Source organism: Ascochyta rabiei, chromosome 6 (genome assembly GCF_004011695.2).
Source record: "Ascochyta rabiei chromosome 6, complete sequence".
In the NCBI taxonomy this organism is placed as follows: Eukaryota; Fungi; Ascomycota; class Dothideomycetes; order Pleosporales; family Didymellaceae; genus Ascochyta; species Ascochyta rabiei.
This window is the reverse complement of record NC_082410.1, coordinates 392,868-419,303: the sequence shown is the minus strand read 5'-3', so window position 1 is coordinate 419,303 and position 26,436 is coordinate 392,868. Positions and strand designations below refer to the sequence as shown.

Below are 26,436 nucleotides of genomic sequence, written 5' to 3'. Positions count from 1 at the left end.
CCCGACGTCGACCGTCGACCATCGACCATCCAACCTCGACTGTCTCCCGTCACCTCTGGGACGCTAGCCCCTGTGTGGAGCCCCTTAGCGCGATCACACCGCAGATCCACGCCATGCGTGAAACGGTGGGATCGTGGAGAAGATGGAAACACTCATGGCAGAGGTGAATGCCCAGCGGCCACCCGCACCCGCACCCGCACCCGCACCCGCACCCGCACCCGCACCCTCGCCCGCCCCACCAGCCGGCCTGCAGCGCCAGCCCTCGTTCTCCTCCTTCCCGCCCTCGCGCTCGCCTTCGAGCTCGGTGCGCAACGATCCCCGCAAGGCGCGCTCCCCACACCCGCCCATGCTCCCCGAGCGCGACGACATAGACGAAGCTGCCTCCTCGTCGCGAACCTCGGCCCACTCCCACAAGCTCGGCCCCGCCATGGCCAGACTGCGCTCGCAGTATCCCGCCGACGCCGTCGAGCGCCATGTCGAGTACATCCTCGTCGCCTCCTTCGACATTGACCGCGGCTCCGTCATGGAGAACCAGTACCCCGCCGCCATCAGTGGAGACGAGACCACCCTGGCCGAGCTCATGCTGCCCGACCAAGTCCACTCACGCGCCCAGGACTGGACCATCTTCTTCCTCCACAAGGACACCACCACCGAAGAGGAGGAGAAGGAGGCTCGGAGAGAGCGCAGACGCAAGCGCAGGAGGCGGAAACAGGGCCAGCACGCCGACCAAGCTGATGGAGACGACGAGCACCATGCATACGACAATACAGACGGCAGCGACGACACAGACGGCAGCGACGAGGAGCACGACGCTGACGGCCCCCCGCTCGTCTATGTCCTGAACCTGGTCAACACCAAGCAAGACAACACCGTCAAGCGAGGCGCCGTTGTCAAAGCCATGGCCATTTGCACCCGCCACTCCTTCCTACACATCTACAAGCCTTTACTCTTGCTGGCTCTCGAAGAGTACTTTCGACACCCCGTCATCGAGACACTTGCTTCACTCTACAACGCACTCAACGCCATGGATCTGTCCTTGATGCCCAAGCTCTCGTCGCTGGAGAGCTTTGTGCTGCACGCTGGCGATGCAAAGGACATGTTCATTGAAAAGTTCGAACAGATGATTCGGCAGCGAAAGGCAGCCGACGCCGAAAGGACCTCCCTATCCTCGACCGATTCCCAGCCAAAAAGGATCGCCTACTCCCTTCCACGAGACACACACGAGTTTGAGTCGAAAATATACTACAACGGCATCCCGGTCCCCGTCAAGATTCCATCCGCTTTGAGCCCAGAAAGCGTCGGCGACTACTCTCTCATCAAGCTGATCCAGACCTTCTCCACCCCTCACTCGACACAACCCCAGCCCTTCGCGTTACATCCACATCTCACGACAAGCGGCGCATACACCCATCCCATCATCGTCCTGGTCAACGCGTTGTTGACACAAAAGCGCATCATCTTCATCGGCCACAATCGACCATCAAGTGAAGTGGCTGAAGCTGTCCTTGCAGCATGCACCCTGGCATCAGGCGGCGTTCTGCGCGGCTTCGTTCGTCACGCCTTTCCGTACACCGATCTCACCAAGGTCGATGACCTCCTCAAGGTCCCTGGCTTCATCGCTGGTGTTACCAACCCCACCTTCTCGTTCAAGCCCGAATGGTGGGACGTGCTATGTGACCTTCCTACTGGCCGCATGAAGATAAGCAATCGCATCGAGTCAGCCTCGCCGACAGAGGGATCACTCTACTTCCAGCAACATGGCATTCCAGTCAGTGGCGCAGGCAGTCAAATGAGCTCTGACAGCAAGGGCGGCGTAGATTCCACTGGTGATAATCAGTTCATGGAGACTTTGCTACAGAGCATAGCAAATCGTCATGGTGAAACGGCCATCAGAGCGAAATGGCGTTCGTGGGTGCTGAAGTTCACTCGTATCGCCGCCGCCTTCGAAGAGACTGTGTACGGCGCCTCCGCCTTGTACATCGGCTCGCACGAGACTGATGCCGGTGCCTATGGCGTGTCAGGTCATGGTTACGTCTGGCCAGACGACCATTCTCGCCTCCGCGAACTCGCCGCCAATGTACATCGTCTCGAAGGGTGGCGTAGTACAAGGAGCTATTACACCTGTGTACAGGACCTCGCGAGGCAATGGAAAAAAAAGCCAGTGAGAGCTCTTGATCTTCATCATCAGCACGATAAGCTGCGCTGCCTGAAGCTCTCGCATGATCAATCAGCAGCCATATACCTTGCTCTTGCGCGTTGTGTTGAAGAGGCTGGCTCTCCGAACGCAAGTGCATCAGGATCTGAAGCCGACCTGCCGTCTGCTGCGCAACACCTCACCTTTGCAAATGACCCTGAGAGGAGGCCAAGCGAAAAGCTGCAGTATGAAGCCATCTTACAGTTGCTGTGCGTGATTCCAGAGAGCAATACAGGCCTGTTCTATCTGAGTCTAGGTCTATTTCATCCCAGGCAGGACGTGAGGATGGGAGTGGTGAAGCTGCTCGAGAGAATCATGGATCATCCTGCGGGAAGGTACTTCTGGGGCAGTCTAGGGAGATTTGCTAAGCTGGCTTTCTTCAGGGTGAAGAGGGAGGAAGGTGGGCCACCCAAATAAACAACGTAATCCATGGCCTGCACAAGTAAGATACGACGTATGACATGCTCGATACCAATTTTCCTTCATCGATGCGAAGCACACTTCTTACGTGCGGGCCCACGAGATCTCCAATTCGGAACGCAGGAAGACTACGTTTGTGCGTGACTTCCATGCTTCACAGGTAGCTTTAGCCCGGCTTTGTAGTATGTACATGGCCAACGACGCAGATAATGGCGAAGGTGAAGGTGAGAGTGTATATCGCAGCGTTAACAATGATGGTCGCGAATGGTTTCTACATCTCAAACTCGACTGGTCAATGTCCGGTCGCGGCTCACACGCGGACTTTGGCCAAAGAGAAGCTTTTCCTCTCCAAGAAGGTGTGTACATCCAGTTTACGCGCTGTCAGAAGCTTATGCAGCTCCACAGGTCATTTCCTTGGCAAGGGCTCCATGGGCGATGTCTACACGACCGTTGTTCATGACTACGCCTTGGCATGGAAAAGGGTGCCTCTGATTCGCAAGATGGGGCAAAGATATACGAAGGAACTTGCTATCTTGAAGAAGCTTAGCCACACTCATATGATCAGACTCATCGGAACGTACACTTATCAACAATTCCTAGGACTTCTGCTTCATCTGATCGCCGTTTGCTACTTACACACCTTCTTCAACGACGTCGAGGCCTATTGGAGTGCCAGTGCAGATGACACCCAGAAAGACCGTCTCGAAAGACTTCATTTCTGTAGTCAACAACCATCTTAGTAGAACTCCTTATGCAAGTACTGGAAGGAAGGACTCAGATCAGAATACAAGGATATGCTGTTGTAGTCAGAACATAGCGAGGACCATCAATAAGGATATCTCGCCAAAGTTTCACTCTGGAAGACCAAGACAGATTGAGAAGCCATCACCCTCAGAGAGTCCAACTCTGCTTCTTGAAACAGCCGACACGAATTCTTAACGAGTGACAACGAAGGTAGCTGATGTTGTGAAGGTGATGCTGTAAGCAATTCATTAAGCTATCTACAAAGTGTTGTGAGGTCGGGGTATGTGGTATCTTATCGTGCGTGTATAATCCTAACGCTATTCCATAATATCATGCATATTCTTGCATGTCCAATCCAGTCTGTCAGATCAGGTATCTCATCAAAGTCGAACCAAGTTCAAAGGAAATCATTGTCTTGTACACATTCCGTTACCTGACTCAGGTAAACGTTCTCGTCTTACGCCATAGATTTAGACGTAGCTGCGACGGCTGTGGCTGTGGCGCGAGTGCGAGGTGCGCGGGCTGCGCGAGTGGTGGCCGTGACGGGAGCGATGGACCTCGCGCTTAACGACCACGCGGTCACGGCTGTCGCGGTGGTGACGGGCGACGAGAAGAGCCAGTAGGCACGTGATGAAAAAGAAGACGCAGTTCCTGGGTGGATTGTTAGTTTACTAAATCGCGCCTACGCGTTTAGAGTTACTTACATGATGCCGAATGCGAATGAGGCCTTGAGCATTGCGCATTGTCGGTCGATGTTGAGACTGTAGCGGTTGCCGGAGATGATGAAGAGTCCCAGATTGGCGCTATATGAGCCGTTGGAAGACCAGTTGGAGCAGTTCGCATCAGCGATGCCTCGCAGGACGTAGACACCGCCAATAAATGCACCGATGAAGAGAAGATCGATAAATGCCACAAATTTGGCCGAGTGTCGTGCGCGCGAGTACAGGAACAACGTTCCCATGGCCCATGCTGCTCCTAGCACGGAGACTATGAAGAGCACCAAGATGGATCGTGGTGTGAGCAGATTGCGGTCGTCGTACCAGGAGACGAACCAGGCAAGCATGCCAAGCGTGGGAATCAATGTGACGATCTGCAAGATGCGCCAGAAGACGAACGAAAGGCCGGAGATCGACATGCTGGCGGTTGGTTGTTGATTGGTGTCGTTGATCAGAATCGAGTGTTGCGAAACAATGGCGTTGTTGCTTTGTTGGTTGTAGGCCGTGAGATGCTCCAAGAGAACGTGCGGCGCTGCGAGGGGAGGTGCAGGACGGCTGCACAGAAGAACGTGGGACAACGCAAGTTTATAAAGCAGCGACCAGGATGCAGCTTGTTTAAAGCGTGCAGTCGTGGGTAACAACGCAACACTGCAGAGAACGACTCGTGATGGAAAGCAGCGTGACGTAGAGTCGGAATCCGGCAGCTTTTACACGAACTGCGGGGAGGTTGGTGTTAGCCTTCGAGCAGCCACACCCCAGCCTTCCAGCTTCCACACCTGTTTTCGCATCGTCAGTCTGCGAATCAACGACATAAGCCAAAGCCTACTCACCCAGATCCATTGCGACATTGGGCCAGAGTCGCGCCGTTCCAGCTCAGTGCAGGCTTCGTCGCCCTGGGTACCACTACCAAGGCATCCTTGTTGATTAAGCTGCCTTGGCCAAATACCTGCAACCTACCAACAAACACGACACAACTTTCACCATGCAACGCTCACCAGCGCCGACGTGCACTGGCAGCTTTCGGTCGCGAAGCTGGAGTGAGGATCTCCGCGCACTCCATTTTGTGAATGTGCATTGACCAATTCGCTGTGCCTGGCCTCTGGAGCCACCCCTGCCAGAGGAGACTGCACGTCGTTAGATCCAAGACCTGTGAGAACGTGCGGCACAGGCACCGCCGTTTTTCCGTCAATGAACCGAACAACTCATCTCGCCCTGCAGCGTGATGGGATTGCTGACGCCCAGAATCACACGATATGGCCATCCCTTATCACCGCTTGGACTTTCTCCGCCATCCTCTTCTGGACAGCGTGTATTTTCAGATTCAGGCTTCAAGACATGACACGCATGAAATTCACTGAGAAGCGTGATCTTCTTGCTGAGAATGATCTGCCACTCGCTTGTGCTAAAACAAAAAAATGGGCGCAGCATTCGGTAGAATGCGCATGGATGCTTATCAGTACAACACCGGCGACACGGTCCACCATCCCCAATTTGGACCGTTCTGATCTCCACACAACCCGACGGGCGGGACATCCGGACAAGGGCCTTCAGGGACGAGAATCTATATGGACTCGCAGCTTTACGATTGTGAAGTGTAGGGCGCTTTGTCTTTTCCATCCCTCAGGTTTCGGTTTCCGTATGTGCATACGTTTATAGTTCTTTCCTTTCTTGAGCCTTAGATTCATGTACCTGCTTCCCGGTTGCGTCCATCCACTCGTTCATCCGACCTTTCCTTTGCAGCAACTCCGCGCAAGATGGGCTGTTGAGTCCTCAGTAAAGCGTTTTGGTCCTTGAGGGGCACTGTCTTACAAACTCTGTGCTTATCGCTTGCACTCCCATACAGCTAGATACTGCATTTGAAGATGTCGGCAAGGGGAGCTCGAAGCCGCAAAGTCCAACAGAAGGATATCCAAAAGAAAGAGAAGAAGGTTGCAGTACAGGGTAAAGCCCCAGAAACGCACGATGCTTTCGCCGACTGGCGAGCTACACCAAGCAGCAACGGGTCGCGAAACGCTGGACTCTCCCGCTCAATCACCGTTTCCAGCAATTTAAGCCATGGAACTTCACGTAGCAGCGGCACAAATGACAGCGGTCACCGATCGCGTCTGAACACTGTCTACTCGAATGATTCGTCAAGTCATGGGAAGCTACCAAAGTCATCTACAAGCGGCGCTGCCTCCGTCTCAGACCACTCAGCCAAAGGGAAAGAGAAGGCGAAGTTCCAGGCCAATGGAAAAGAGACGAAGGCGCCTCGCGGAAGAGGTGGTGGAGTCCCAATCAAATCGGCAGCCGCGCCATCACCTGCACCCCCATCCTCTCGAACCGAGTCATCTGCCCTCTTGCTTCCGAGCCACAGAAGAACCTGGCTGGACTTCAAAATATGGGATGGTGGCAAGGAAGAGATGCGTCCCTACGGTGGTTTTGCTTTTGTAAGTCGCCACTGTAAGCCACATCGAGGCATGGTCTGACGTTACACAGGACGAGGATATGCACAACGGCAGCGTGTTGATCTATTTCAAAGAAGAGCAAATGGACGAAGACCATCCAGTTCCTTCGATTCGTGCCGAATTGGGCGTTTTGCAAAGCTCAGGCTCGAGCTGGCTATGCAACGCTCTTGCGATGGGTCGTCTCGACGAGGACGAGGACGATTGGGCACTGACAGCTGCCAATGATTTGATGCCATCAAATCAGTATGCTCACGAGAGAGGATTGTTTGATTCGACTGCACCCAGTGGCATGTCTCCACTTCCCCTAGACATCGACCAGATGTCTTCGAGAGCATCATCTAGAATAGCGGCCCGAGCTCCGCGAATGGATAGAGAGCGCTCACCTTTGTCGACACTCCCTCGTCAAAACAGTCAACGAAATCCAACTCACGAGATATGGTTCACTGCCCCATTGGAGCTCAGGACTGTACAAGCACAAAGGTTACACCATGTAGCTATTCGAAACTTCCTTGCTATTTTACACGGGAAGCCCATCGTAGGCGCAGACCTTTTTGATATGCTTAGCACGCTTCAGTCGCAGATACAAGTCATGTACGACCTCGATCTCGATACCCGCTCGAGGACAACACCTGCAGAGTGGAGCGTGCAGATGATAACGAACTACCTAGGACGTTATGAAATCGACAACGTGTGCAACAATGTCAGGCGCGCATTGGCACTTCTTGCATGGGCTGAACAGGACAACGTAAGATGGCGGCAGGGGTATCTGGAGTGCTTTACACATCTTGCGGGTGCGGTCACACCCCAAATTGAAGACACTCAAGAGTTCAAAAGACTATCAATAGTAACGAGAAGGAACCTTGGGATCGCAGCAAAAACCTTGCAGTTACGTGTGATGGAGGGAGAAGAGAAGCTGGGCAACTTTGATTTTACCAACCTATGGGAAGATAGTCCAAAGCTCACAAACAGTCCCGTTCATCAAAGCTACCAGGCTTTTCGACAATTCCTGATCGACCACTACAGCCGCGTATACGGTTCTTGGCCACCACTCTCACAAGGTCCTTGGCTCAACCGTAAAATTGTCCTAGCGATGCAGAACGACTTCGGATCCCTATACGACTATCTAGTCGACCGTGATGTGTACTGGAACCCTCGGGAAGAGCGTGCCAGCAGAAAATGGGAAATGCAACATCGCAGGACCGACGAGTTCGAAGCAGATTTGCCAGAACTTGGAATCACCGATATGCTGGTCATGTACGATGCGAAGGCTGGATATGCACACATACCCCATCCGTATCCACTATTGCCAAAAGAGGTCTCGAAATCGGCAAAGGAGAAGGAGAAGAAGAGTTTCTTCTCCTCGCTGAAGAAAGACAAGTCGAAAGATGTCACCAAAGACGCAAAAACACATCTGCAGCTTTCGATCATCTTCAGTGATGCTACGAATATCGAGAAGCTAGACGTAAACTTCAACGGTAAGCTGACCCGTGATTTACCAGGATCTGCGGACTGACGGATGTTTTAGGATCGATTCTCATTGACCGATTTGGACATTTCGAGCTCACCACTGACCTTAAGAATGTCACGCCACGCGAAGCTCGCCTCGGCCGCTGGGTCCTCCTCTACGGCATCCTGCAAGTCTTGTCCACACTCTCAGTCGACGTCACGGGTCTCAAACACACAGAAGGGGTACGCTACTTTCTCTGCACAGACCTAAAGCGCTGCCCCGAATGGGTTTCCAGCGGACATGTTGAATTCCTCGAAGCCAGCCAACAACGCTCGTGGTGCTGGCAACGCGCTTGGGACCCAACACCTGTTCGCAACGCTCCCGTCGAACTTGAGGCCACCACCACCCCAGACCGCCCGATGGCACCATCCGAGCGCTCACGCTCGAACACGCAAACACACAAGACAGAGTACACACCAAACACGACACCACCACCTCAACGGCCACTGCCTCCTGCGCCACTAGACTTTGAAGGCGCAACGGTTATGCAGAACGACATTGCCCGCATCAGCGAGAAAATCAACAGCCTCTCCATGAGCACCAACGCATCTCGAATGTTGCGCCAGGAGTACGAGCGTCGGCGCGAGAACGAGAAGGTTATGGCCGGCGAATTCAAATCGCCTCGTCTCAACGATGTTGGCGTCGAATACAGACACCTCCGCACAGACGACACGTATCGACTCGCGGAAAGCAACTACGCACATCGCCCTCTACCACCGGTATCCAGAGGGAGAGATGTGAATGCGGATCACCCAGTCCCGCCACCAAAGAGTCCGTTGAGAAGCCCTGTACTGAGCGGCGTCAGCACGGACCTAGGCGGGTATCCGTTCAGCGCTGCGGAAATGGGGTTTCCGAGGCCACCGGAGTATGGAGTGGGGAGGGAGAGAAGCGGGAGTAGACCGCCAGGTTACGCAAGCGAAGTGGGGCAAGGGCGGAATCGGAGTGCGAGCAAGCCTCCTGGGTATGAGGAGCGGGCTGGAAGACGGGAGAGGGGTGTGTATGAGAGGACTGAGTGGCAGTAGATGTGTCTTCTTGTATCTCCTTGATTTCCATTCCTTTCTTTTCAAATAGGGCCAGGAAAAAGCTTTCGTGATTTCTGCTATTGTCCTTGCTTGATAGGGTAGTAAAAGCCACAATGGACCATGCATCTGTTCTCTCTACTCGAATGTGTTTCAATGCATTGACGTGTGTGAACCATTGGTGGTCACCTTGACGTGCCGTTAAACGGCTTTGAGAGGAAAAGAGAGAGAGAGAGAGAGAGAGAGAAAGAAGAGGGGGCACTGTGCACATGACTACCCTATCGACAAGCATGAACGATGCCGTCTCTTGTGTTAAATACTTCTACAACAAGCCGTCGCCTCCAACACGAATTCATACGTAGGCCCTTGGAGGTGGCAGTGTGTCCGGGTCGCGTGGGAACGTTTCCCAGACATAGTTGGGCTTTTGAGATTCTGAGACTCAATACGCATGACTTGGGTGAGAATGGCTTTTCCTCACTCACGCACTTGGTCAGGTTTGTGAGTGGGACACAGTGGTATGACTTCCCGAGACAGACACAACGGGCTCCCTAGGTGAACGGCAAAGTCAGATTGGATTGTGCATCTAACTCGCGTATTCCTCCCCACAGCGCTCATGACGGAAGCCAGATGGGGTGGAGGTCCATGCAGGACAGCCATGGGGAACCTTGCGAAGCCTCGAGCGACTGCTGACGAAGCTCAGGATACTGCTGCATGCACCCTTTGCCTGTTTCGTCGTGGTTCTAGTACTGAGGTGCCTGATAAGCGCCCATCTGTGCCTGCTGGGCGGCTGCCATGGCCTGGGCGTGCTCCTGCTGCCGTTGGGGCAGATCATTGAACCATGGGTGCTGTAAGGAAGCGGTTGCGGACACGCGCATCTCGGGCCGCAGCTGGAGCATGGTGTTGAGCAGGTTGAGGCCGACCTGATCGACCTGAGGCAGGATCAGTCGCAGGTCCTGGGTTGCGTAGACGGGGAAGTTGCCCTTGTATTCGGGGAACTGAGAGATGCCGGGCCACGAGCGCTCCGAAGGGGTGCCCATGAGGCGGAAGATCTTCTGCAGCTGGTCCTCGTTGGTGGTGCCGGGGAAGAGCGGGCGGCCGGTGTACATCTCGGCCATGATGCAGCCTGCAGACCAGATGTCGATGCTGGTGTTGTAGGTGCGGCTGCCGAGTAAGACGTCGGGGGCACGGTACCACAGGGTGACGACCTCGTTGGAGAAGGTGTTGACAGGGATGCCAAAGGCGCGAGCGAGACCAAAGTCGGCCAGCTTCAACTGGCCACGGTTGTTGATGAGCAGGTTCTGGGGCTTGAGGTCGCGGTGCAGGACGCGGTTGTCGTGGCAGAAGGCGATGCCGCGCATCAGCTGGTACATGAAGGACTTGATGGTGGGGGGGTCGAGGGCGCCGCGGTCGCCGCGCGAGTCCATGTAGCGCTTGAGGTCCTTGTCCATGAACTCGAAGACGAGCATGAGCTTGTTCTCGGTGTGGATGACGTCGTGCAGCAGGACAATGTTCTCGTGGCGCAGCTCCTTCATAAGGGAGATTTCGCGGATGGCGGTCGAGGGGGTGCCCTCCTCCGAGTCGAGGTGGATTTCCTTGAGGGCGACGAGCTCGCCCGTCTGGCGGTTGCGGCCCTTGAAGACCTGGGCGTAGTCAGCATGTGATTCTTGTAGGTTCTTGTAGGTTTTTGTGGGTTCTCGTGGGTTCTCGTGGGTGCTTGTAGGTTCTTGTGGGTGCTTGTGTGCGGTGCGGGCAGCGTGGCAGCGTATCAGCGTGTGGGCGCTCACCGTGGCATAGGTGCCTTCGCCGAGCTTCTCCAGCTGCTGGAAGCTGCTCGGGTTCCTGCGCGAGTCCATTGTGCTGGCGTGGCGGGTGGGCGCGCCGTGGGGGTCGCTGTCGCCTAGGTTGCGCACGGAAATGGACGACTCGGTGCGGAAGGGGAGGGCCAAGGAGCCGGCGATGGCGGGCTGGAGGCTGCCGGGCGGCGGGCGGTCGGTGTACTTCCAAAGCTCGGCGCCCGCAGTCGTGATCTGGCGGGCGATGCGCAGAAGGGGCGGTGGGGATGGCGAGGGCGGCGGCGGCAGGGGCGGTGTCTGTGTGGACGGCGGGTCGGGGGCGGGGGCAGAGGACGCCGTGGTGGGAGTGTGTGCGGTGTGCCTAGAGAGATGGGCGTGGTGGGGGTACAAAACTACAAATGGCGGTGGATCAGCGAGCAGACGGCGTCGTGGTGGGTGCGGACCGGCTGCCTGCCAGGGTCTGAGTCGCTGTCCACGGCGGTGGTGGGGCTGGCGGTGGTGGGGCCTGCCCAGGCGTTTGCACAGCACCCACGCTCACGGTGCATGCCGGCAGGAGCAACAACGACAACAACAACGACAACGACAACAACAACAACGACAACGACAACAACAACGACAACGACAACGACAACAACAACGACAACGACAACAACAACGACAACGACAACAACAACGACAACGACAACAACAACAACGACAACGACAACAACAACGACAACGACAACAACAACGACAACGACAACAACAACGACAACGACAACAACAACGACAACGACAACAACACCAACACCAACAACACCAACAACACCAACAACACCAACAACACCAACAACACCAACAACACCAACAACACCAACAACACCAACAACACCAACAACACCAACAACACCAACAACACCAACAACACCAACAACACCAACAACACCAACAACACCAACAACAACAACACCGACTTTGCAAGCCCTGCCTTCACAAGGTTGTAGATACATGCTACTCGCCCAGACCTTGGAGGTCACGAATCGCCCTCCCCTGCACTACCACCGTCCATGTGTACAGATATAGACAACGGACAACACACACAGCCATGCAGCCCTCGGTCCTCACCGCACTGCACTGCACTACCTCTTCTCTACAAGCAACAGGTGCATGGCAAGGTACGCCAGAACCACAAACGCCCCCGCAAACACCCCCAACCCAACGCAATCCTTCCACAACGCCATCACATCGAACCCAAACGAGCTCAGGATCGCTGACCCCGGCACTTCAATGTCGATGCCGTACTTGTGGTCCACGAGCGACAGATACTTGACTTCGTTGACAATGAGCCCTTCAAACGCGTAGTGGAAGATGGATAGCTAGTCAACTCGTTAGCGGCTTGCCTCTTCTCGCACACAGAACAGACACTCACCGATTGCAGCCACTTGGCAAGCGGCGGGATGCTCTCCTTGTTCAGGAAGAAGCCAGAGAAGAGCAGGCTGAAAAGCATCACGAGCACGCCCACCAGGTTCGCCACGCCGGAGTTGCGGAACACGGTACCGATGAACAGGAAGATGGCCGCCGCCGAAAGGTTGAACAAGACCAGGAACAGAATGAACTTGAGGAAGTTGGGCCACGCAGGGATCAGGCCCGTCATCGGGTACACAATGATGCCGAGAATGATGGGCGGGAGAAGACGCAGCGGAATGATGTCGAACAACACCTTGGCGGCAAAGTACGACGGCGGAGAGTAATACCCCTTGGCCCGCTCACGCGTAAAGAGCAGCCTCTCTGGGGCGAAGACGGTGAGGATTGTCAAGCTGCTGAACGCAAAGAGCGCCAGCACAAACACAAAGAGCCCGAGGCGGTTCTGGAAGCCCTTGATGTCGTCGCTGAGACCGTAGAAGAGGAAGCCCAAGAAGACAGCAAGCACAATCGCGATGGCGTAGTGCGTCAACATCAGCATCGGGTTGCGGTACAGGTTGCGCCAGGTGCGCCTCGATAGGATCATAAACTGACCCACGAGACCAACCTTGCGGTACCCCTTGAGCTTGCCAGCCACAATGAAACCATTCGTTTCCGCATGACCGTTCGCGCCGTTGGCTTCGTTGGCGCTGGCGACCGAGCTGCTGATGTCTTGGTGAAGGCCGGCGGCAACGTCCGATGTCGCGTAGGCAGTGATGAGAGCGTCCAGGTTGGTTCCTGTGCCCCCGTCCGCAGGCGGAGGCAGCTCGTCGAGACCCTCGAGAATCTGAGCCGGCGGTGCACCTTGTTGACGCGAAAGTTTTAGCCACTGTGCCTTGACAGCCTCTTGACGATCAAAGGGGCCTTCGTCATCGGTCTTGGGGGACATCGTACCATCTACAGGGACAGAGCTCTTCTTTCGCGTGAAGAGCTCGCGCTCTTGCTGCTGCTTAATCGAGGTTCTCCGCTTGCCCTTGGGTCGAATGCTAGAGTTGGTTGGGCTCGTAGCTAGCTCGCTCACACTCATGTTGGTGACGCTGGGTATCGACTTGACTGCAATGGCACTGCTTGCGCTCGTGTACACACCATCTCTGGTGAACAGAGAGCTGTCTTCATCGATGGGACGATGCACGGCACTGGCATGCATAGTGAGATCGACCAGGTAGTCAGCAATGTTGAAACCGGGTGGGCACGTGTAGCCGATGTTATCGAAGTAGGCCTGGCAGCTGTCAAAGGGTCCAGAGTACACAGCTCTGCCTTTTGCGAGAAGCACCAATCGGTCGAACAGAGCAACAATGTTTGATCTCGGCTGATGGATGGTGAAGACCACAGTTCGGTTGTAGTTCTTGACCAGGGAGGTGAGGCATTCGATGACATTGAAAGCGTTGAACGCATCCAGACCACTGGTCGGCTCGTCCAGGAAGAGAATGCTGGGAGAAGTTACAAGTTCACAGGCGATGCCAACGCGGCGTTTCTCGCCGCCGGAGATACCACGACCGGTCTCCTCAGAGCCAATTGGCTGGTTGCGGATGTGATAGATACCCAGCTGACGTTCAACATCTTCGACTTTCTGTTCCTTGTAGGCGCGGCTCATTTCCTTGGGCAGGCGCAGCAAAGCAGAATCGAGGATTGTCTCGTGGACAGTAAGCGTGGGCAGTAGCGTGTCTTCCTGGTCAACGAAGCCGATTACGTTGCGGAACTCTTCGTCGCGAATCTTTTCGCCGTTCAGATAGAAGTCGCCACTGGTAGCGCCAATCTTGTTCTTTCGTGCCAGAATGTCCAGAAACGTAGTCTTACCAGCACCTGATGCTCCCATGATGGCCAACAGCTCTCCGGGATGGACTGCGCCAGAGATGCCCGACAGGATCTGCTTGCCCTTGAGGTTGTAGGCGACGTTCTCGAACATCAACGCAGCGGGCTTGTGGTCTGCAAGCAGCTTGGCGTTGTCGTCCTCTTCGTCGTCAGACAGGTGAATAGGCCCGTACTTGTTCCTGTCGGCGCGGTGCGTGAGGTACCAGATCGCAAGGATGGCTGCAACAATGAACAGAGCGACGGCCGCAATGACTCCAGCGATCAGTGGGGTATTGATCTTCTTGATGGGTCGCTCATAGCCGGGGACCTGGTTCTGGTACAGACACTCGCCCGTGTCGCACTTGAGCAGAATGCTCTCGTCGCCAAAGATGCTCGAGATGAGGTCGTTCATGGCAGGCTCCGAAAAGGAGCTGCCAGACTCGCCGCTTCGCTCCGAAGCAATCGACTTGAACTCGGCCGGGCCGCGAATGGACTCCTTCAAGAAGTCGCCGATGTCGATAGAGCCAGCCTCGCCACAGAGCATCCGGTCCGGTACACAGGCGCACTCGATGTTCTCGCATCGGTATCGGGTTGTGTTGCGATCAGAGTCGGCTGCCCAGTCGGAGGTACAGGTGTCGAGGGCGCAGTAGAAGGATTCGCGCTGGTCGACCCAGACTGCCGTCGTTAGCTGTGTGCTCGTTGCGATGCGCGCACTGGTGGCTTACATTGGAAGTTGCACTCTTCCGTGTCTGCGTTGCAAGAGAAGGTGGCCTGCGGCTTCTTCTCCTTCAACTGGTCGAGGATCTTCTTGTTGGTGATGTCGCAGATCTGGAAGTTCTCCTTGACGAGCTGTCCGTCCTTGTAGCAGACCCCGCCCTCGCCGTCGGGCATCATGGCGTTGCAGGCATCGTTGGTCTGGCAGACGTTGCAGTTGATGCCCGCCCAACCGTCGTCACACTGGCACTCTTGCTCGCCTCCTCTGGGCGACCGGTCTTTGCCTTTGGGCAGCGAGCCACACAGCGGCTCCGAGCAGTCCTCGCCACCAAAGCCGGGCGGACAGCTACAGCGCCCGTTGGCCTTGCTGCACTCGGCGAACTGCTGGCACTTGAAGTCGTCGAGGTTGCAGTTGAAGCATGGCGGGCAGCCGTCAGGGCGGTCGCCGTAGAGGGAGAAGAGCGCATCGGGCGTCTCAGCGACCGAGTGGTTTGCGTGCGCCTTGTATGCTGTAGAGGGCCCCGCGAGTGCCAGTAGCGTCATCAGCGAGGCCGTCCATGGTGTTGGGCGCATTGTCTAGGTGTGCAGGTGGCGCGGCGGCCTGGCAGCTCCACGCGGGCTTGAGTCGAGCTCCCGCAATGTCGACACACCACGTAGACGCAGAGGGAAGGAGCGACAAAGAGCGATACAGGAAGAGGAAAGCTCGCAGAACCGCAAACACAAACGCAGAGAGTCGAGGTGCAGTCCAGGTGGCCAGACAGGTGCAGTCCAGGTACCCATCGTCCAATGACGCTTGCTGGAACCGTGCACTTGGAGACTTGGGGAGGCTGGCGGCTGGGCGCGCACGGCACAGAGGCCACCAGGTGCCTCAGCCGAGGCACGCGCGCCATCGTCCATCGACCGGGCGTTTGGGCGTTGGGGCATTGGGGCGTCTGCAGGGCCCTGCTGGAACTGGACGGTGTGTACGCCAGGGAGACCGCGAGTCCTGGAGCTTCCAACAGACCATGGCTCCAGATGATGCACCACGCAGCATCTGGATTCTGGAGGCACGCGATCGCCTGGACATCTGGATTCTGGACTTGCTCCGCGCGCCTAGCTCGATGGCTGCTGCTGCTGTCCGTGTTGGGCTAGCGCACAACAGGCTCCACCATGTGCGCTGCGCCCTAATATGCCATTCAAAGTCACTAAGTCGAAATCATCTGGCCGTCTGGACAGACCGACGTGGAAACCAACATACCCATCACCCAGGCCCGGTGTTGCTCTTCCGCCTCTCTCTGCTCCGTCACCAATCAAGTACTCAACATGGTCAACCTTACAGAATTCGCCGTCGAGTCCGTGCGTCTCCCCCGCATTGGTCCTCGACGACAAGCCAAACTAACACCTGTAGTGGATGGACGCCTACGAGCACCAATGCAAATACAACGTCGCTGAAACCTGTTGCGCCTCCGTCTCCATCGACCAGCTACGACAAATATCCGACGACAAAACCAGCCAAATCTTAAGAACTGACCGAGCACTCACCTACGGCGCCATTCGAGGCGCGCAGGACTTGAGGTCCAACCTGGCCCGGCTATACTCAGCCAAAGTCGCTTCACCCCTGAGCCCGGACAACATCCTCACCACCCCCGGTGCTATCCAGGCCAACTACCTGACAGCATATGCCTTGGTCGGCAAGGGCGACCATGTCATCTGCCACTATCCCACCTATCAGTCCTTGTACGATGTCCCCAGATCGTTGGGTGCAGACGTCGACCTGTGGAAGGCCCAGGCTGAGAAGCATTGGATACCTGACCTGGAAGACTTGAAATCACTCATCAAGACAAACACGAAACTCATCGTCATCAACAACCCCAACAACCCGACGGGAGCCATCCTGGCCAGGTCCTTCCTCGAGCAGCTCGTGGCCATAGCTAGAGAGCACGACATCACGATCCTCGCCGATGAAGTTTATCGGCCCATCTTCCATTCCATCAGCCCCATCGATAACGAGTTTCCCCCATCACTACTCTCCATGGACTACAAGAACGTAATCGTAACAGGCTCCCTGTCCAAGGCATACTCCCTCGCTGGTATACGTGTGGGATGGATCGCGTCCCGCAACTCTGACATCATCGAAAAGATTGCCTCTGCACGACACTACACGACAATCTCCGTGTCTGGACTTGATGAGCAAGTCGCAGCCTACGCTCTGAGCCCAGCTACCGTACATGGTCTGCTGGCTCGCAACATCCAGCTTGCCAAGACGAACCTAGCGCTCCTCGAGAGGTTCATGATAAAGAACGAAGACGAGTGCGAGTGGGTGAAGCCCGTGGCAGGCACGACAGCTTTCATCAAGATCCACAGAGAAGGCAAGCCTGTAGATTCGGTCGATTTCTGCAAGAAGCTGCTCGACAAGACAGGCGTACTGTTTGTGCCTGGGTCTCATAGCTTCGGCGAAGAATTCAAGGGTTATGTCAGGGTCGGTTTTGTGAACGAGACAGACATTGTTCAGAAGGGTCTGGAAGAGACGTCGAAATTTATCAGAAAGAGTCTAGACGACGTAGATTTAGCTGAGTGACTGTTGCTGGCCTGACGCAACTGGGATTCCATGTACAATCGAAAAGCATTGCGGGTAATCCTTGACAACCCTCCCTTGTTCGACTATTGTCAATGTTGGCTGTGCAAGGCCTCGGCCAGTATGCATCTTTGCCCAAGCCTCACGCGGCGTGCGATCGGTGTTGGCTGTGCATGAACCCTCCGTAGTGGGGCCAAGTACAAGCCACAAGGCTATGCCTGACCGGATGCTGCCTGACAATCATAAAGACAAGCGATAATCTCGAGTGTGATACATGGACAGTTTCTTGCAACTTGACCGCTGCGATGAACCCACCAACAGCCACAACATCAACAACCTCCCTCATTGATAGGGTCGAGCCTCCGAAGCTGACCCGCAGCTTTTCCTTGCCAACCACCACAACCAAGACGACAGCGAAGAAGGATTCGTTTTGGCGTGAGAGACTGCGCGCACGATGCACCCCTCCAGTGGCTGGACAGGAAAAGTGGCGCGATGCTACCCTGAGTGAGAAAGAGAGGTGGAAGGAGTGGTACAAGGCCAAGGACGCAGAGAGGAAAGCTGCGTGATTATCCCGAGAGCACCACGCAAGACTGAATGCTGATGAACAATCAGGTCCGCTGCTGGGTATTATACAGGCTTTTACAAGGCCAAGGGCGGATGGGCGTGGTGGTTGTGACAGGTGGTTATTGTGATTGTGATCTTAGTAAAGTACTGCTTGCGGTTCTCGGTCTGCAATGATTGTTCTTCCGATACCATTTACGTACGAAGTCGAACCTCATGTCTTCTATCGCTGTCCGTTTGTTTGCAACTTGCATCGTTGCTGTGATAGACGCTGCTGACGCTCCAAACGCGCTGTAGACGCGCAGCATGTCGAGGCAATCCACTCTCGATGCCGTTGGCCGACGCAAAACGTTCATAACTTCACCCTCAAAGCTGCTGCAAGCCCTCGCGCTCTTCCCATGATCGTGTTCCTTCCTCCGTACTGTATAGTCTTGTCGTGAAGCTTGAAGCTTGCTGAAGCGCTGGAGGCACCCCGCCAGACAACCGACGACCGATTGGCCATAGCTTCACCCTTGGCCCTACGTCCTACGTCCTACGTCAATCTCCGCACTATTTCCAGCTCTGTCTTGCCTGGCACTCGGCGGCGAGCCGACGAGTTGTTGACGTACTTTCTATCGGACCGAGGCCTATCCTACCAGTCATCTCGCTCCGTCGTCCAGCAATTCACTCTGCTGTCCATTTCACAATGCGCTCCTTCGCAGCAGCAACACGTTCTATCGCGCGCCAGCAGACGTCGTGCAGAAGCAGCTTCCAACGCCAGACGCTCCTAGCAATCGTGTCAAGAAGATACTCGAGCAACATGGGCCACAACGTGCCTGCCGTAAGTGCTCGGTTTCTCGTCCCAGCCGTGTCCAGACAGCAGCAACAGCGCTGATATGACCCACAGCTCAAGGACCCATCTCTCCTCAAGAGCCAGACCTATGTCAACGGTGAATGGATAGGCGCCAAATCCGGCAAGACCTTCGAGGTCCATGACCCCGCCACCGGCAAGCTCATCGGCACCCAGCCTGAGATGGACCGCACCGATACCGAAGCTGCCATTGCTGCCGCCGCCGCCGCTCTGCCCTCGTTCAGCAAATTGACTGGCCGCGAGCGCTCACGTCTGCTGCGCAAGTGGTACCAGTTGATGACTGAAAATGCTGAGGATCTTGCGACGCTCATCACATGGGAGAATGGCAAGCCGTTGGCTGATGCAAAAGGCGAGGTCTCGTACGCAGCCAGCTTTTTCGAGTGGTTCTCTGAGGAGGCGCCGAGGGTGTACGGCAACACCATCCCCTCGAGCGTGGGTACAAACAGGGTCTTTACAATCAAGGAGCCAGTCGGTGTTTGCGGACTCATCACACCATGGAATTTCCCTGCTGCTATGATCACCCGTAAGATCGGACCTGCGCTGGCCGCTGGTTGTACTGTGGTGGCAAAATCTCCTGGCGAAACACCCTTCACAGCTGCAGCGCTCGCAGAGCTTGCACACCGCGCAGGCATTCCCAAAGGCGTAGTGAACTTCGTCACAGCAATGGAGAACACGCCCGAGGTGGGCGAGACCATCACAACTAGCAAGACCATCAAGAAGGTCTCCTTCACTGGCTCTACCGGCGTAGGAAAGCTCTTGATGAAGCAATCTTCTTCGACTCTGAAGAAACTGTCTTTTGAGCTCGGCGGCAATGCCCCCTTCATTGTCTTTGACGATGCCGACCTTGAGACCGCGGTAGCGGGCGCCATCGCCTCCAAGTTCCGCTCTTCAGGCCAAACTTGCGTATGCGCCAACAGAATATATGTCCAATCTGGCATCTACGACCAGTTTGCCGAGCAGTTCACCGAGAAGGTCAAAGGTTTCAAGGTCGGTGCAGGTTTCGAGGAGGGTGTTACCCACGGTCCCGTCATCCACGACCGCGCTGCGAAGAAGGTGGACGACCATGTACAGGATGCTGTGAAGAACGGCGGCAAGGTTCTCATTGGCGGACAGAAGCTCCCAGACCTGGGCAGCGCCTTCTACCAGCCCACAGTAATCCGCGACATGACAGCCGACATGCAGCTCGCACATGAGGAGACCTTCGGCCCCGTTGCTGGTCTTTTCAAGTTCGACACCGAAGCCGATGTCGTCAAGCTGGCAAACGCGGCGGATGTTGGCCTTGCAGGATACTTCTTTAGCAGGGACATTCAGAGGGTGTACAGGGTTGCTGAAGCGCTTGAAGTCGGTATGGTTGGTGTGAACACTGGATTAATATCGGACCCTGCGGCGCCGTTTGGAGGTGTCAAGGAGTCCGGCTTCGGCCGCGAGGGTAGTATGCTGGGTATTGAGGAATACATGACAACGAAGACCATCACGATGGGCGGTAACGGGCAGCCTTTACAAGGGCAGTAGATGCGTTGAGAAGTAGACCGAGCAATGCACGATACCACTTTCCAGGTCTGGGGCCTTTTGCGTGTGAAGCGAGTGGAGAGGGGGCTACACCCGTAAGTGCAGGGGTGGCTCCGTGACCGCCCAGATGCGCAACTATGGCACTGACCAAGTACAATCCAGGTTCCCAAATTTGCCCTGGACACCATCGCCTTGGCTACACTCCACTCTCAGCACTCATTTACCGCTCATCTGTACTGCAATATGCAACATGCTGACAAGCTTGAGTTATCATGTCGGTCTCAGTACGCTGTCAGACCATCATTAATTCGGCCTCCGCCCACATTTGTATCCAAGTCTGCAATAAATTCGCTCGACTGGGTTAGGATCCATCAAGAGCAAGGCGTGCAGCTGTCAGCCTCTTCACTCCACCATGACAGATCCACCGACACCAAACGTAGCTAAGGCGTGTCCTCCGACAGTGCATGATTTGACCTTGCAAGAAATCTCTGTCACACACTCCGCGGCACAAACGCTGCATGGCACGGCGCTCTATGAGCTCTACGTTGGCTGGCAAAGCAGCGTACCTGGCTATGTTCCTTCGAGATGGTCAAATAGGGAAAACCCCTGCAGCACGGAGCATCCAGATATCACCGGAGCGATCAGGGTCGACAATTTGCGGCTACCGATTGCACCCAGGTAACACAGACAAAGGCTTTACAGTCTGTCCATTCTGCCTCCTCAGTTATTGTATCCCTATTCTGAAACGAATCAACGCAACATGGAAGTGCTTTGACAGAACGAACGAGGTGTTCTTTATACACTAGAAAATATGGCACTACAAGAAGAGGCAGTGGATCACCCTGGCCAACATGATGGAGGCAGCAGCAGCACGAGAGAGCAGATAAGAACTTGACCAGCTAAGCAAAGACCTCAGCAGTGCGCAAGCTGTCGCAAGTACCGCTTGCAGCAGCGAGGCGCTGAAAGAAGTACACAAGTGCCCCAACATGACTGAGGGTTGGGACCAGAAATTCACACCAGTTGCCATGTGGCACGCGAAGTTGCATACGTCTACTTCATCGATGCTCAGCGATGGGCAACTTCAGCAGTTACCACCCTGGCAGGCTGATCAGCGAGCGCCCAGTCAAAAGGCAAAGCCATCGACTTCTACCCAGAACAACAGTACCTTGCTGTCCGGTCGACATGCGCGCAAGACGTCTCACCTGACGAACAGGATCTAAATTCACTATCGAAGTCACTGCCGCGCAAACCTTCTGCGTTCAGGCCGTCAGATACATACAACTGGTCTTCGTCGGACACTGTGACACAATCACCGCCGAGGCTAAAATTGGCTGTTCAGAGGACCTCGCGGAAACGTGTCTGGCTTCTGGATGGTGTTGCAGATAGTGCATACCGGAAAAAGATAATTTCTTCAGACTTTCAACGACTTATGTGCCCGGCAGATATGCCTATTGCAGAGGTTACGAGTGGGTTGATTCTTAGGATCTTCCCCCATCAGAAAGCGATATCATTGTACAAGACGATTCCTCATGTTATACGTCGAACAGCGAAGAGCCAGAAGTCGATTATGCGACCAATGTAGACGTAGAAGTCAACATCCTTTCTCTTAGTGCTTACGATGAAAAGGGGATCAAGCGGCGCCGCTTAAACAATGCCAAGACGGCCAATTCCTAGTAAGAGTATCGCTAGAGCCTGAGTACACAAAAAGATTGAGACCCCGATAGTTCACCTTTGGGTAAGCACGCCGATAACCTGTCGCTAGGCCATGATCTTGAGACTGTCGTAGAAGAGGACCGCAATGAAGATACTGAACAAGCTGCCGAAGTTCATTCTGACACAAAAAAGGCGGCGATGGGCGATCGACATAGCTATGACTGCTATGACTGCTATGAAACATCTGCCACAAATCAAGAGCCGTACTCTGGCAAGCGTTACACGCAATGTAAAGTGATATTTTTATGAATAAGGAAGGGGATAGGGTGAATACCAAGGATTTCGGTCTCGGTGTTTCGCTCGTTGGATTATAAATCACGTGCTAGGATTTATCAGCGCAGTCTGCGGAGGGCTTTAGCGCAATGATCTTTGACGCGGCGACAATGGTTGCATGATATATAAAGAGCTTGGGCAGATGGTATTTGCCAGTCCAACCTTCTGCCGACGCTCTACCTGCAACTATGGCTGTTACTGCGATTATATTACTGACGGCCTCCGCGCCCACCACGTTCATCATTGAAAGACTGACAGCGGTTATCAAGTCTTTTGATGGCTTTGCTCGCTTCATTGTTGGTACAAAAGTAAAAGAACCAACTACGATCCAGACAACTTCGGAATGGCCTCGCTTTCACACCACTGCCGAGCTTTCATTCTCGTCAGAGTTCAAGTCTTTTACAGAAGCCGTGTGCGCCCTTACGACCTTCCCAGTTACGATCATCTTAGCGTCTTTGGACACAAGCCTGTTCGGAGATAGAGCGCCGCCGCTTGTCGAGTACGTCAAGACTGACTTCCCTGCCGGACTGGCCACACCGGACTTGCAGACGCAGATCGAACAGGACTTTGCAAAATTTGAGAGTATATATCGAAAGAGGGGCACGCCCAGTGAAGTGGGGGAAATTGGTCTGAGTGTTGGGTGGGCAGAAGAACTGGGCTTGCGAGGTAGTGACCAGGCAGAGGGAAAAGTCAAAAGTTTCCTAGTGGTCAGGGGTTGGGAGGACATGAGCAGATTCGAAGAGGCCGTGCAGAGTGAGCTGTTCAAGGAATGTATCCCTATACTGGTTGGCTGGGGTGTGCCCTTCCATTTGGTAAGTACACTAAATCAAATGTGAGTTGCCTGGGATGCACTAATTGTCGATAGTGGCACGTTGAGCGGAAGGTAGTCCTCGAGAGTTAGTAAACTGTCCGATGGTCTCCTATGCTGTTGAAAGAGAAGACTTCAGGTGTGCTCATGGCACGTTCAACCGTTGGAGGGCAAGTACTGGGAATGTCTCGGGTTAAACATGCATCGAACCAGCATCTCACTAGTGATTACATACAGCTTGTAGATAGTACGAGCCTTAGAGTCCTCGAAATTCGGTATAGATTGGCTTTTTTGGCTGCCCCTGCGGGCCCTGGCCTTGTTGTGCACACGGTCCGGTGACGATTGTACGCTCATTTCACACCTCATACCTGCTCATCTGTCTTGATACGCACCAACGTACATCAGCCCTCTTCGAGGATTTGTCTTAAAAGACCGTATGACGGAATCAATATCCTTCAGAGAGACCATATTGATTTGTAAATGCATGTCAATCTTTAAGCGCATCGAAATGAAATGGACAGGTTTTAGTAGCTATCCTGGCATTGTATGCTTTATGGTTATAATGTTGCTATTCTTTATCAACAACAGTAAGCCTAGATAAGGTAAACATAACTTAGACGATAGCAATTATATAGCTAAGTGCTAAGGAACAACAACTAAAAAATAGGAGCTTAACCTCTTTTACATAACGTACCCCACAGGCGAGCCGCTTAACGGGCGAGCCGCTCACTTTTGCCAAGCCCCCACCAAACTTCTCCTCCTACACCAATGTCTTCTTAACAACACCATTTAGACGCGTTAAAGGAAGCTCAGATATAGCTTGCGCTCTAGGCTCTTAAACAAGACGCGAATCTCTCTCAGCGACGCGCTGCAGCTATCTACAGGGTCCCTTAAAAGACACTAAGCAACTGACACACAGGACGACCTTTACGCGCAGATTCTATAGCTAACTTACAAAAGCTAGACAACAATAAGAAGGAGGTAATTATTAAGCATATTCTTAAGCTAGATGTGTAAGGATTTTCCTCTTAGCTCTTAGATGTAGCTACTATAGCCAATTCTTTGCGCGCTAAGCGCAATCTAGGCCCTATTAGCGTAAACTGGCCTAGTATGTTTGTTAAGCAACACCTAGAGCTTAAAGTTAAGTTTAATTATAAGTATAACTATAAGAGAGCCCTCTATAAGGATTCTAAGGCTCTATAGGGCTAGTTTAGCCTAGTAGCTAATATTAAAGCTAAGTATAGTATCTAGGATAAAGATATATATAACTTCGACAAGATAGGCTTTATAATAGGCTAGATCTCCCTAGAAGTAGTTATTATAGCTTTAGAACAACAGGGTTAGCTAAAGGCTATCTAGCTAGGCAACTAAGAGTAGGCTACGGCTATAGTAAGTATTAATGCTAAAGGATAGGCTATTCTAGCCTTCCTTATCTTTAAAGCCTACTACTACCTCTCTGCCTAGTACAAAGAAGAGGATCTGCCTTATAATTAGGTTATTAGAGTCTCTAATAACGGCTAGACTACTAATAAGCTTAGTCTTAACTAGTTAAAGCACTTTAACAGGCATATAAAGGAGCGTACTATTAGCACCTACTATTTACTTATTATTAATAGTTATAAGAGCTATAACTCTCTTAAATTCTAGTAATACTGTAAGGATAATAAGATTATTACTCTCTGTTTACCTTCTTACTTATTACACCTTACACAGCCTCTTAATATAGGTTGTTTTACTACTTTAAAGAAGGCGTATAGGCACTAAGCTAAAATACTTATATATAACTAGATTAACTATATTATAAAGATAGAGTTTCTACTATACTTTATACGCGCTTATAATGCTGTAATTACTTCTAATAACATCTAAGAAGGGTTCTAAGGTGCTAGATTAGTCCTATTTAACCTAGACTAGGTTATAATAGCCCTTAATATAAAGTTACACACTCTATTACCACTACTACCTGTTAATAACAAGCTCTAGCAGTTGCAAACCCTAAGCAACACCCTTAAACTTAGGTTGCAATTAACGCTTATAAAGATAAGGATTTAGAGGTATATAGATAGTTCGCCTACCTCTATAGTTAAGGCGTTTAAGAAGGTAGTAAAAGGGGTAGTAATAATTATGTATAAGCTAGTGTTAGCGTAATAGAAGATTACTTAGCTGTAAGCTACTAATAAGGCAGCTATACAATAAAAATTACATAAAAGAAAGTAAGTTTAGGTAGAAGAGACCCTAATAGTTAAGAATAGCCTGCAATTAACAACTCTAAAGGAGTTTAGGGCGCGTAGTAATAGAAAGAAGGTAAAGAAGTAGGTGCGTGCTAAAGGAGGTAAGCTCTTCTAAAGACGCTGTAGATAGTGCAATTAGACAGGATACAACGCGCAAACGTGTTAGAAAGAGATAGAAGTAGTTTCTAAATAGTATTACAGGCTATACTGCACTTTACAGTACTAAACTAGGTTATTTTAGGCTATAATAGGGTGAAGTTTAGTAGGGGCTTAGTAAAAGTAAGTAGCTTACCTGTTAAGCGGCTCGCCTATAGGGTACGTTATTTAGTACTATACTAATATTAGGACACGGCTCTGTCTACCGTGTAAAGAATACTAAAAAGGTATCGATGCTTACTTAGATAGTAGGCAAGTAGTTAGAACAGTACTAAGTATTAATACTAGGTTAGAGATAGACGCTGCTATATACCAGAGGCTAATATTTTAATAACTAATAGCTTTATTAGATAGGCAATTTTCGTATTTTCTAACTACCCTTCTAGGCATAGTATCTTCCCTGTTAGAGCTAAGATAACTAGACAAGAGGATTAAAGTGTTAGGCAGACTCTACAAGCATAAAAGTAGCGATCTAGTAAACTAATAAATTTAGAAGTAGAGTAAACAAAATGTTAAGTTTTATACTTTAGACAAAGTCTGTAAGTAATTATTTAATTAGGTCTTAGGGATAAGTACGTGTAGGGGTTCTTAAAGAGGTAGTTATCTATTTAAAGACTGTAGTAACTAGGGTAGTAAGAAAGAGTATAGAGTAGACTATCTGTTTTATAAGTAGAGTTAAGATATTCTAATAACAAAGCTAATTAACAAAGTTAAATATAAACTCTAAGGGTTGTGTTCCTATAAACTATATACTATAATAATTATAGTAGTAACATAGACTAATTAGCGTTATATATCCTCTAATTGCACTAAGCACTAATTATACTAATTACTAATTATTCTAATTACGCTAAGCCTTAATTAGGTAATATGTCCCCTTAGCCTTTATATAAGTGCTAACACTATAATTATTACTTACTTATAGTTTATTCTATTATTATAATTACTATACTGTAGCTACTATAATTAGGTAAATTCTTTTTGTATTCTGTAGAT

The 26,436-nt window shown here is 52.5% G+C and overlaps 11 protein-coding genes across 12 annotated transcripts, besides 12 other annotated features; 8 read left to right on the top strand and 3 right to left on the bottom strand.

Annotated features, from left to right (window-relative positions):
• Nucleotides 1-2: 2 nt before the first annotated feature.
• Nucleotides 3-54: a tandem repeat.
• Nucleotides 55-154: 100 nt separating this feature from the next.
• Nucleotides 155-2,611, top strand: EKO05_0003989 (uncharacterized protein; the record flags this gene model as incomplete). The annotated part of the gene is made up of 1 exon (XM_038945464.2): nt 155-2,611. One exon carries the CDS (start codon nt 155-157, stop codon nt 2,609-2,611), a length of 2,457 nt encoding a protein of 818 aa, XP_038799809.2.
• Nucleotides 180-226: a tandem repeat.
• A 187-nt stretch (nt 2,612-2,798) lies between the features above and the next one.
• On the top strand, nt 2,799-3,354 carry EKO05_0003988 (uncharacterized protein; the record flags this gene model as incomplete). Of its 2 annotated transcripts, XM_059636288.1 has the most annotated exons (2): nt 2,799-2,970; nt 3,020-3,354. In XM_059636288.1, 2 exons carry the CDS (start codon nt 2,799-2,801, stop codon nt 3,352-3,354), a joined length of 507 nt encoding a protein of 168 aa, XP_059492271.1. The 2 variants fall into 2 exon arrangements, with proteins under 2 accessions (XP_059492271.1, XP_059492272.1); XM_059636289.1 differs by having other exon boundaries at nt 2,799-3,354.
• Nucleotides 3,355-3,828: 474 nt separating this feature from the next.
• EKO05_0003987 (uncharacterized protein) lies at nt 3,829-4,493 on the bottom strand (the record flags this gene model as incomplete). The annotated part of the gene is made up of 2 exons (XM_038938941.1): nt 3,829-4,009; nt 4,063-4,493. 2 exons carry the CDS (start codon nt 4,491-4,493, stop codon nt 3,829-3,831), a joined length of 612 nt encoding a protein of 203 aa, XP_038799808.1.
• Nucleotides 4,494-5,936: 1,443 nt separating this feature from the next.
• Nucleotides 5,937-9,050, top strand: EKO05_0003986 (uncharacterized protein; the record flags this gene model as incomplete). The annotated part of the gene is made up of 3 exons (XM_038938857.1): nt 5,937-6,503; nt 6,553-7,996; nt 8,047-9,050. The coding sequence occupies 3 exons, from the start codon at nt 5,937-5,939 to the stop codon at nt 9,048-9,050; spliced, it is 3,015 nt and encodes a 1,004-aa protein (XP_038799807.1).
• Nucleotides 8,413-8,457: a tandem repeat.
• Nucleotides 9,051-9,269: 219 nt separating the features above from the next.
• Nucleotides 9,270-9,294: a tandem repeat.
• A 493-nt stretch (nt 9,295-9,787) lies between these two features.
• EKO05_0003985 (uncharacterized protein) lies at nt 9,788-10,900 on the bottom strand (the record flags this gene model as incomplete). The annotated part of the gene is made up of 2 exons (XM_059636287.1): nt 9,788-10,687; nt 10,832-10,900. The coding sequence occupies 2 exons, from the start codon at nt 10,898-10,900 to the stop codon at nt 9,788-9,790; spliced, it is 969 nt and encodes a 322-aa protein (XP_059492270.1).
• A 105-nt stretch (nt 10,901-11,005) lies between these two features.
• Nucleotides 11,006-11,040: a tandem repeat.
• A 169-nt stretch (nt 11,041-11,209) lies between these two features.
• EKO05_0003984 (uncharacterized protein) lies at nt 11,210-11,823 on the top strand (the record flags this gene model as incomplete). Its single annotated transcript, XM_059636286.1, has 2 exons — nt 11,210-11,271; nt 11,394-11,823. 2 exons carry the CDS (start codon nt 11,210-11,212, stop codon nt 11,821-11,823), a joined length of 492 nt encoding a protein of 163 aa, XP_059492269.1.
• Nucleotides 11,824-11,958: 135 nt separating this feature from the next.
• On the bottom strand, nt 11,959-15,358 carry EKO05_0003983 (FAD-dependent urate hydroxylase; the record flags this gene model as incomplete). Its single annotated transcript, XM_059636285.1, has 4 exons — nt 11,959-12,195; nt 12,249-13,084; nt 13,175-14,746; nt 14,797-15,358. 4 exons carry the CDS (start codon nt 15,356-15,358, stop codon nt 11,959-11,961), a joined length of 3,207 nt encoding a protein of 1,068 aa, XP_059492268.1.
• A 729-nt stretch (nt 15,359-16,087) lies between these two features.
• Nucleotides 16,088-17,342, top strand: EKO05_0003982 (uncharacterized protein; the record flags this gene model as incomplete). Its single annotated transcript, XM_038938797.1, has 2 exons — nt 16,088-16,120; nt 16,173-17,342. 2 exons carry the CDS (start codon nt 16,088-16,090, stop codon nt 17,340-17,342), a joined length of 1,203 nt encoding a protein of 400 aa, XP_038799803.1.
• A 302-nt stretch (nt 17,343-17,644) lies between these two features.
• EKO05_0003981 (uncharacterized protein) lies at nt 17,645-18,015 on the top strand (the record flags this gene model as incomplete). The annotated part of the gene is made up of 2 exons (XM_038945462.2): nt 17,645-17,901; nt 17,952-18,015. 2 exons carry the CDS (start codon nt 17,645-17,647, stop codon nt 18,013-18,015), a joined length of 321 nt encoding a protein of 106 aa, XP_038799802.2.
• Nucleotides 18,016-18,585: 570 nt separating this feature from the next.
• Nucleotides 18,586-20,262, top strand: EKO05_0003980 (uncharacterized protein; the record flags this gene model as incomplete). Its single annotated transcript, XM_038938728.1, has 2 exons — nt 18,586-18,720; nt 18,787-20,262. The coding sequence occupies 2 exons, from the start codon at nt 18,586-18,588 to the stop codon at nt 20,260-20,262; spliced, it is 1,611 nt and encodes a 536-aa protein (XP_038799801.1).
• A 2,171-nt stretch (nt 20,263-22,433) lies between these two features.
• On the top strand, nt 22,434-23,146 carry EKO05_0003979 (uncharacterized protein; the record flags this gene model as incomplete). The annotated part of the gene is made up of 2 exons (XM_038939135.2): nt 22,434-23,057; nt 23,111-23,146. The coding sequence occupies 2 exons, from the start codon at nt 22,434-22,436 to the stop codon at nt 23,144-23,146; spliced, it is 660 nt and encodes a 219-aa protein (XP_038799800.2).
• Nucleotides 23,147-23,739: 593 nt separating this feature from the next.
• Nucleotides 23,740-25,607: a mobile genetic element.
• Nucleotides 24,192-24,223: a tandem repeat.
• Nucleotides 24,704-24,810: a mobile genetic element.
• Nucleotides 25,608-25,627: 20 nt separating the features above from the next.
• Nucleotides 25,628-25,761: a dispersed repeat.
• A 117-nt stretch (nt 25,762-25,878) lies between these two features.
• Nucleotides 25,879-25,951: a dispersed repeat.
• An 8-nt stretch (nt 25,952-25,959) lies between these two features.
• Nucleotides 25,960-26,436: part of a mobile genetic element that runs on past the window's edge.
• Nucleotides 26,179-26,222: a tandem repeat.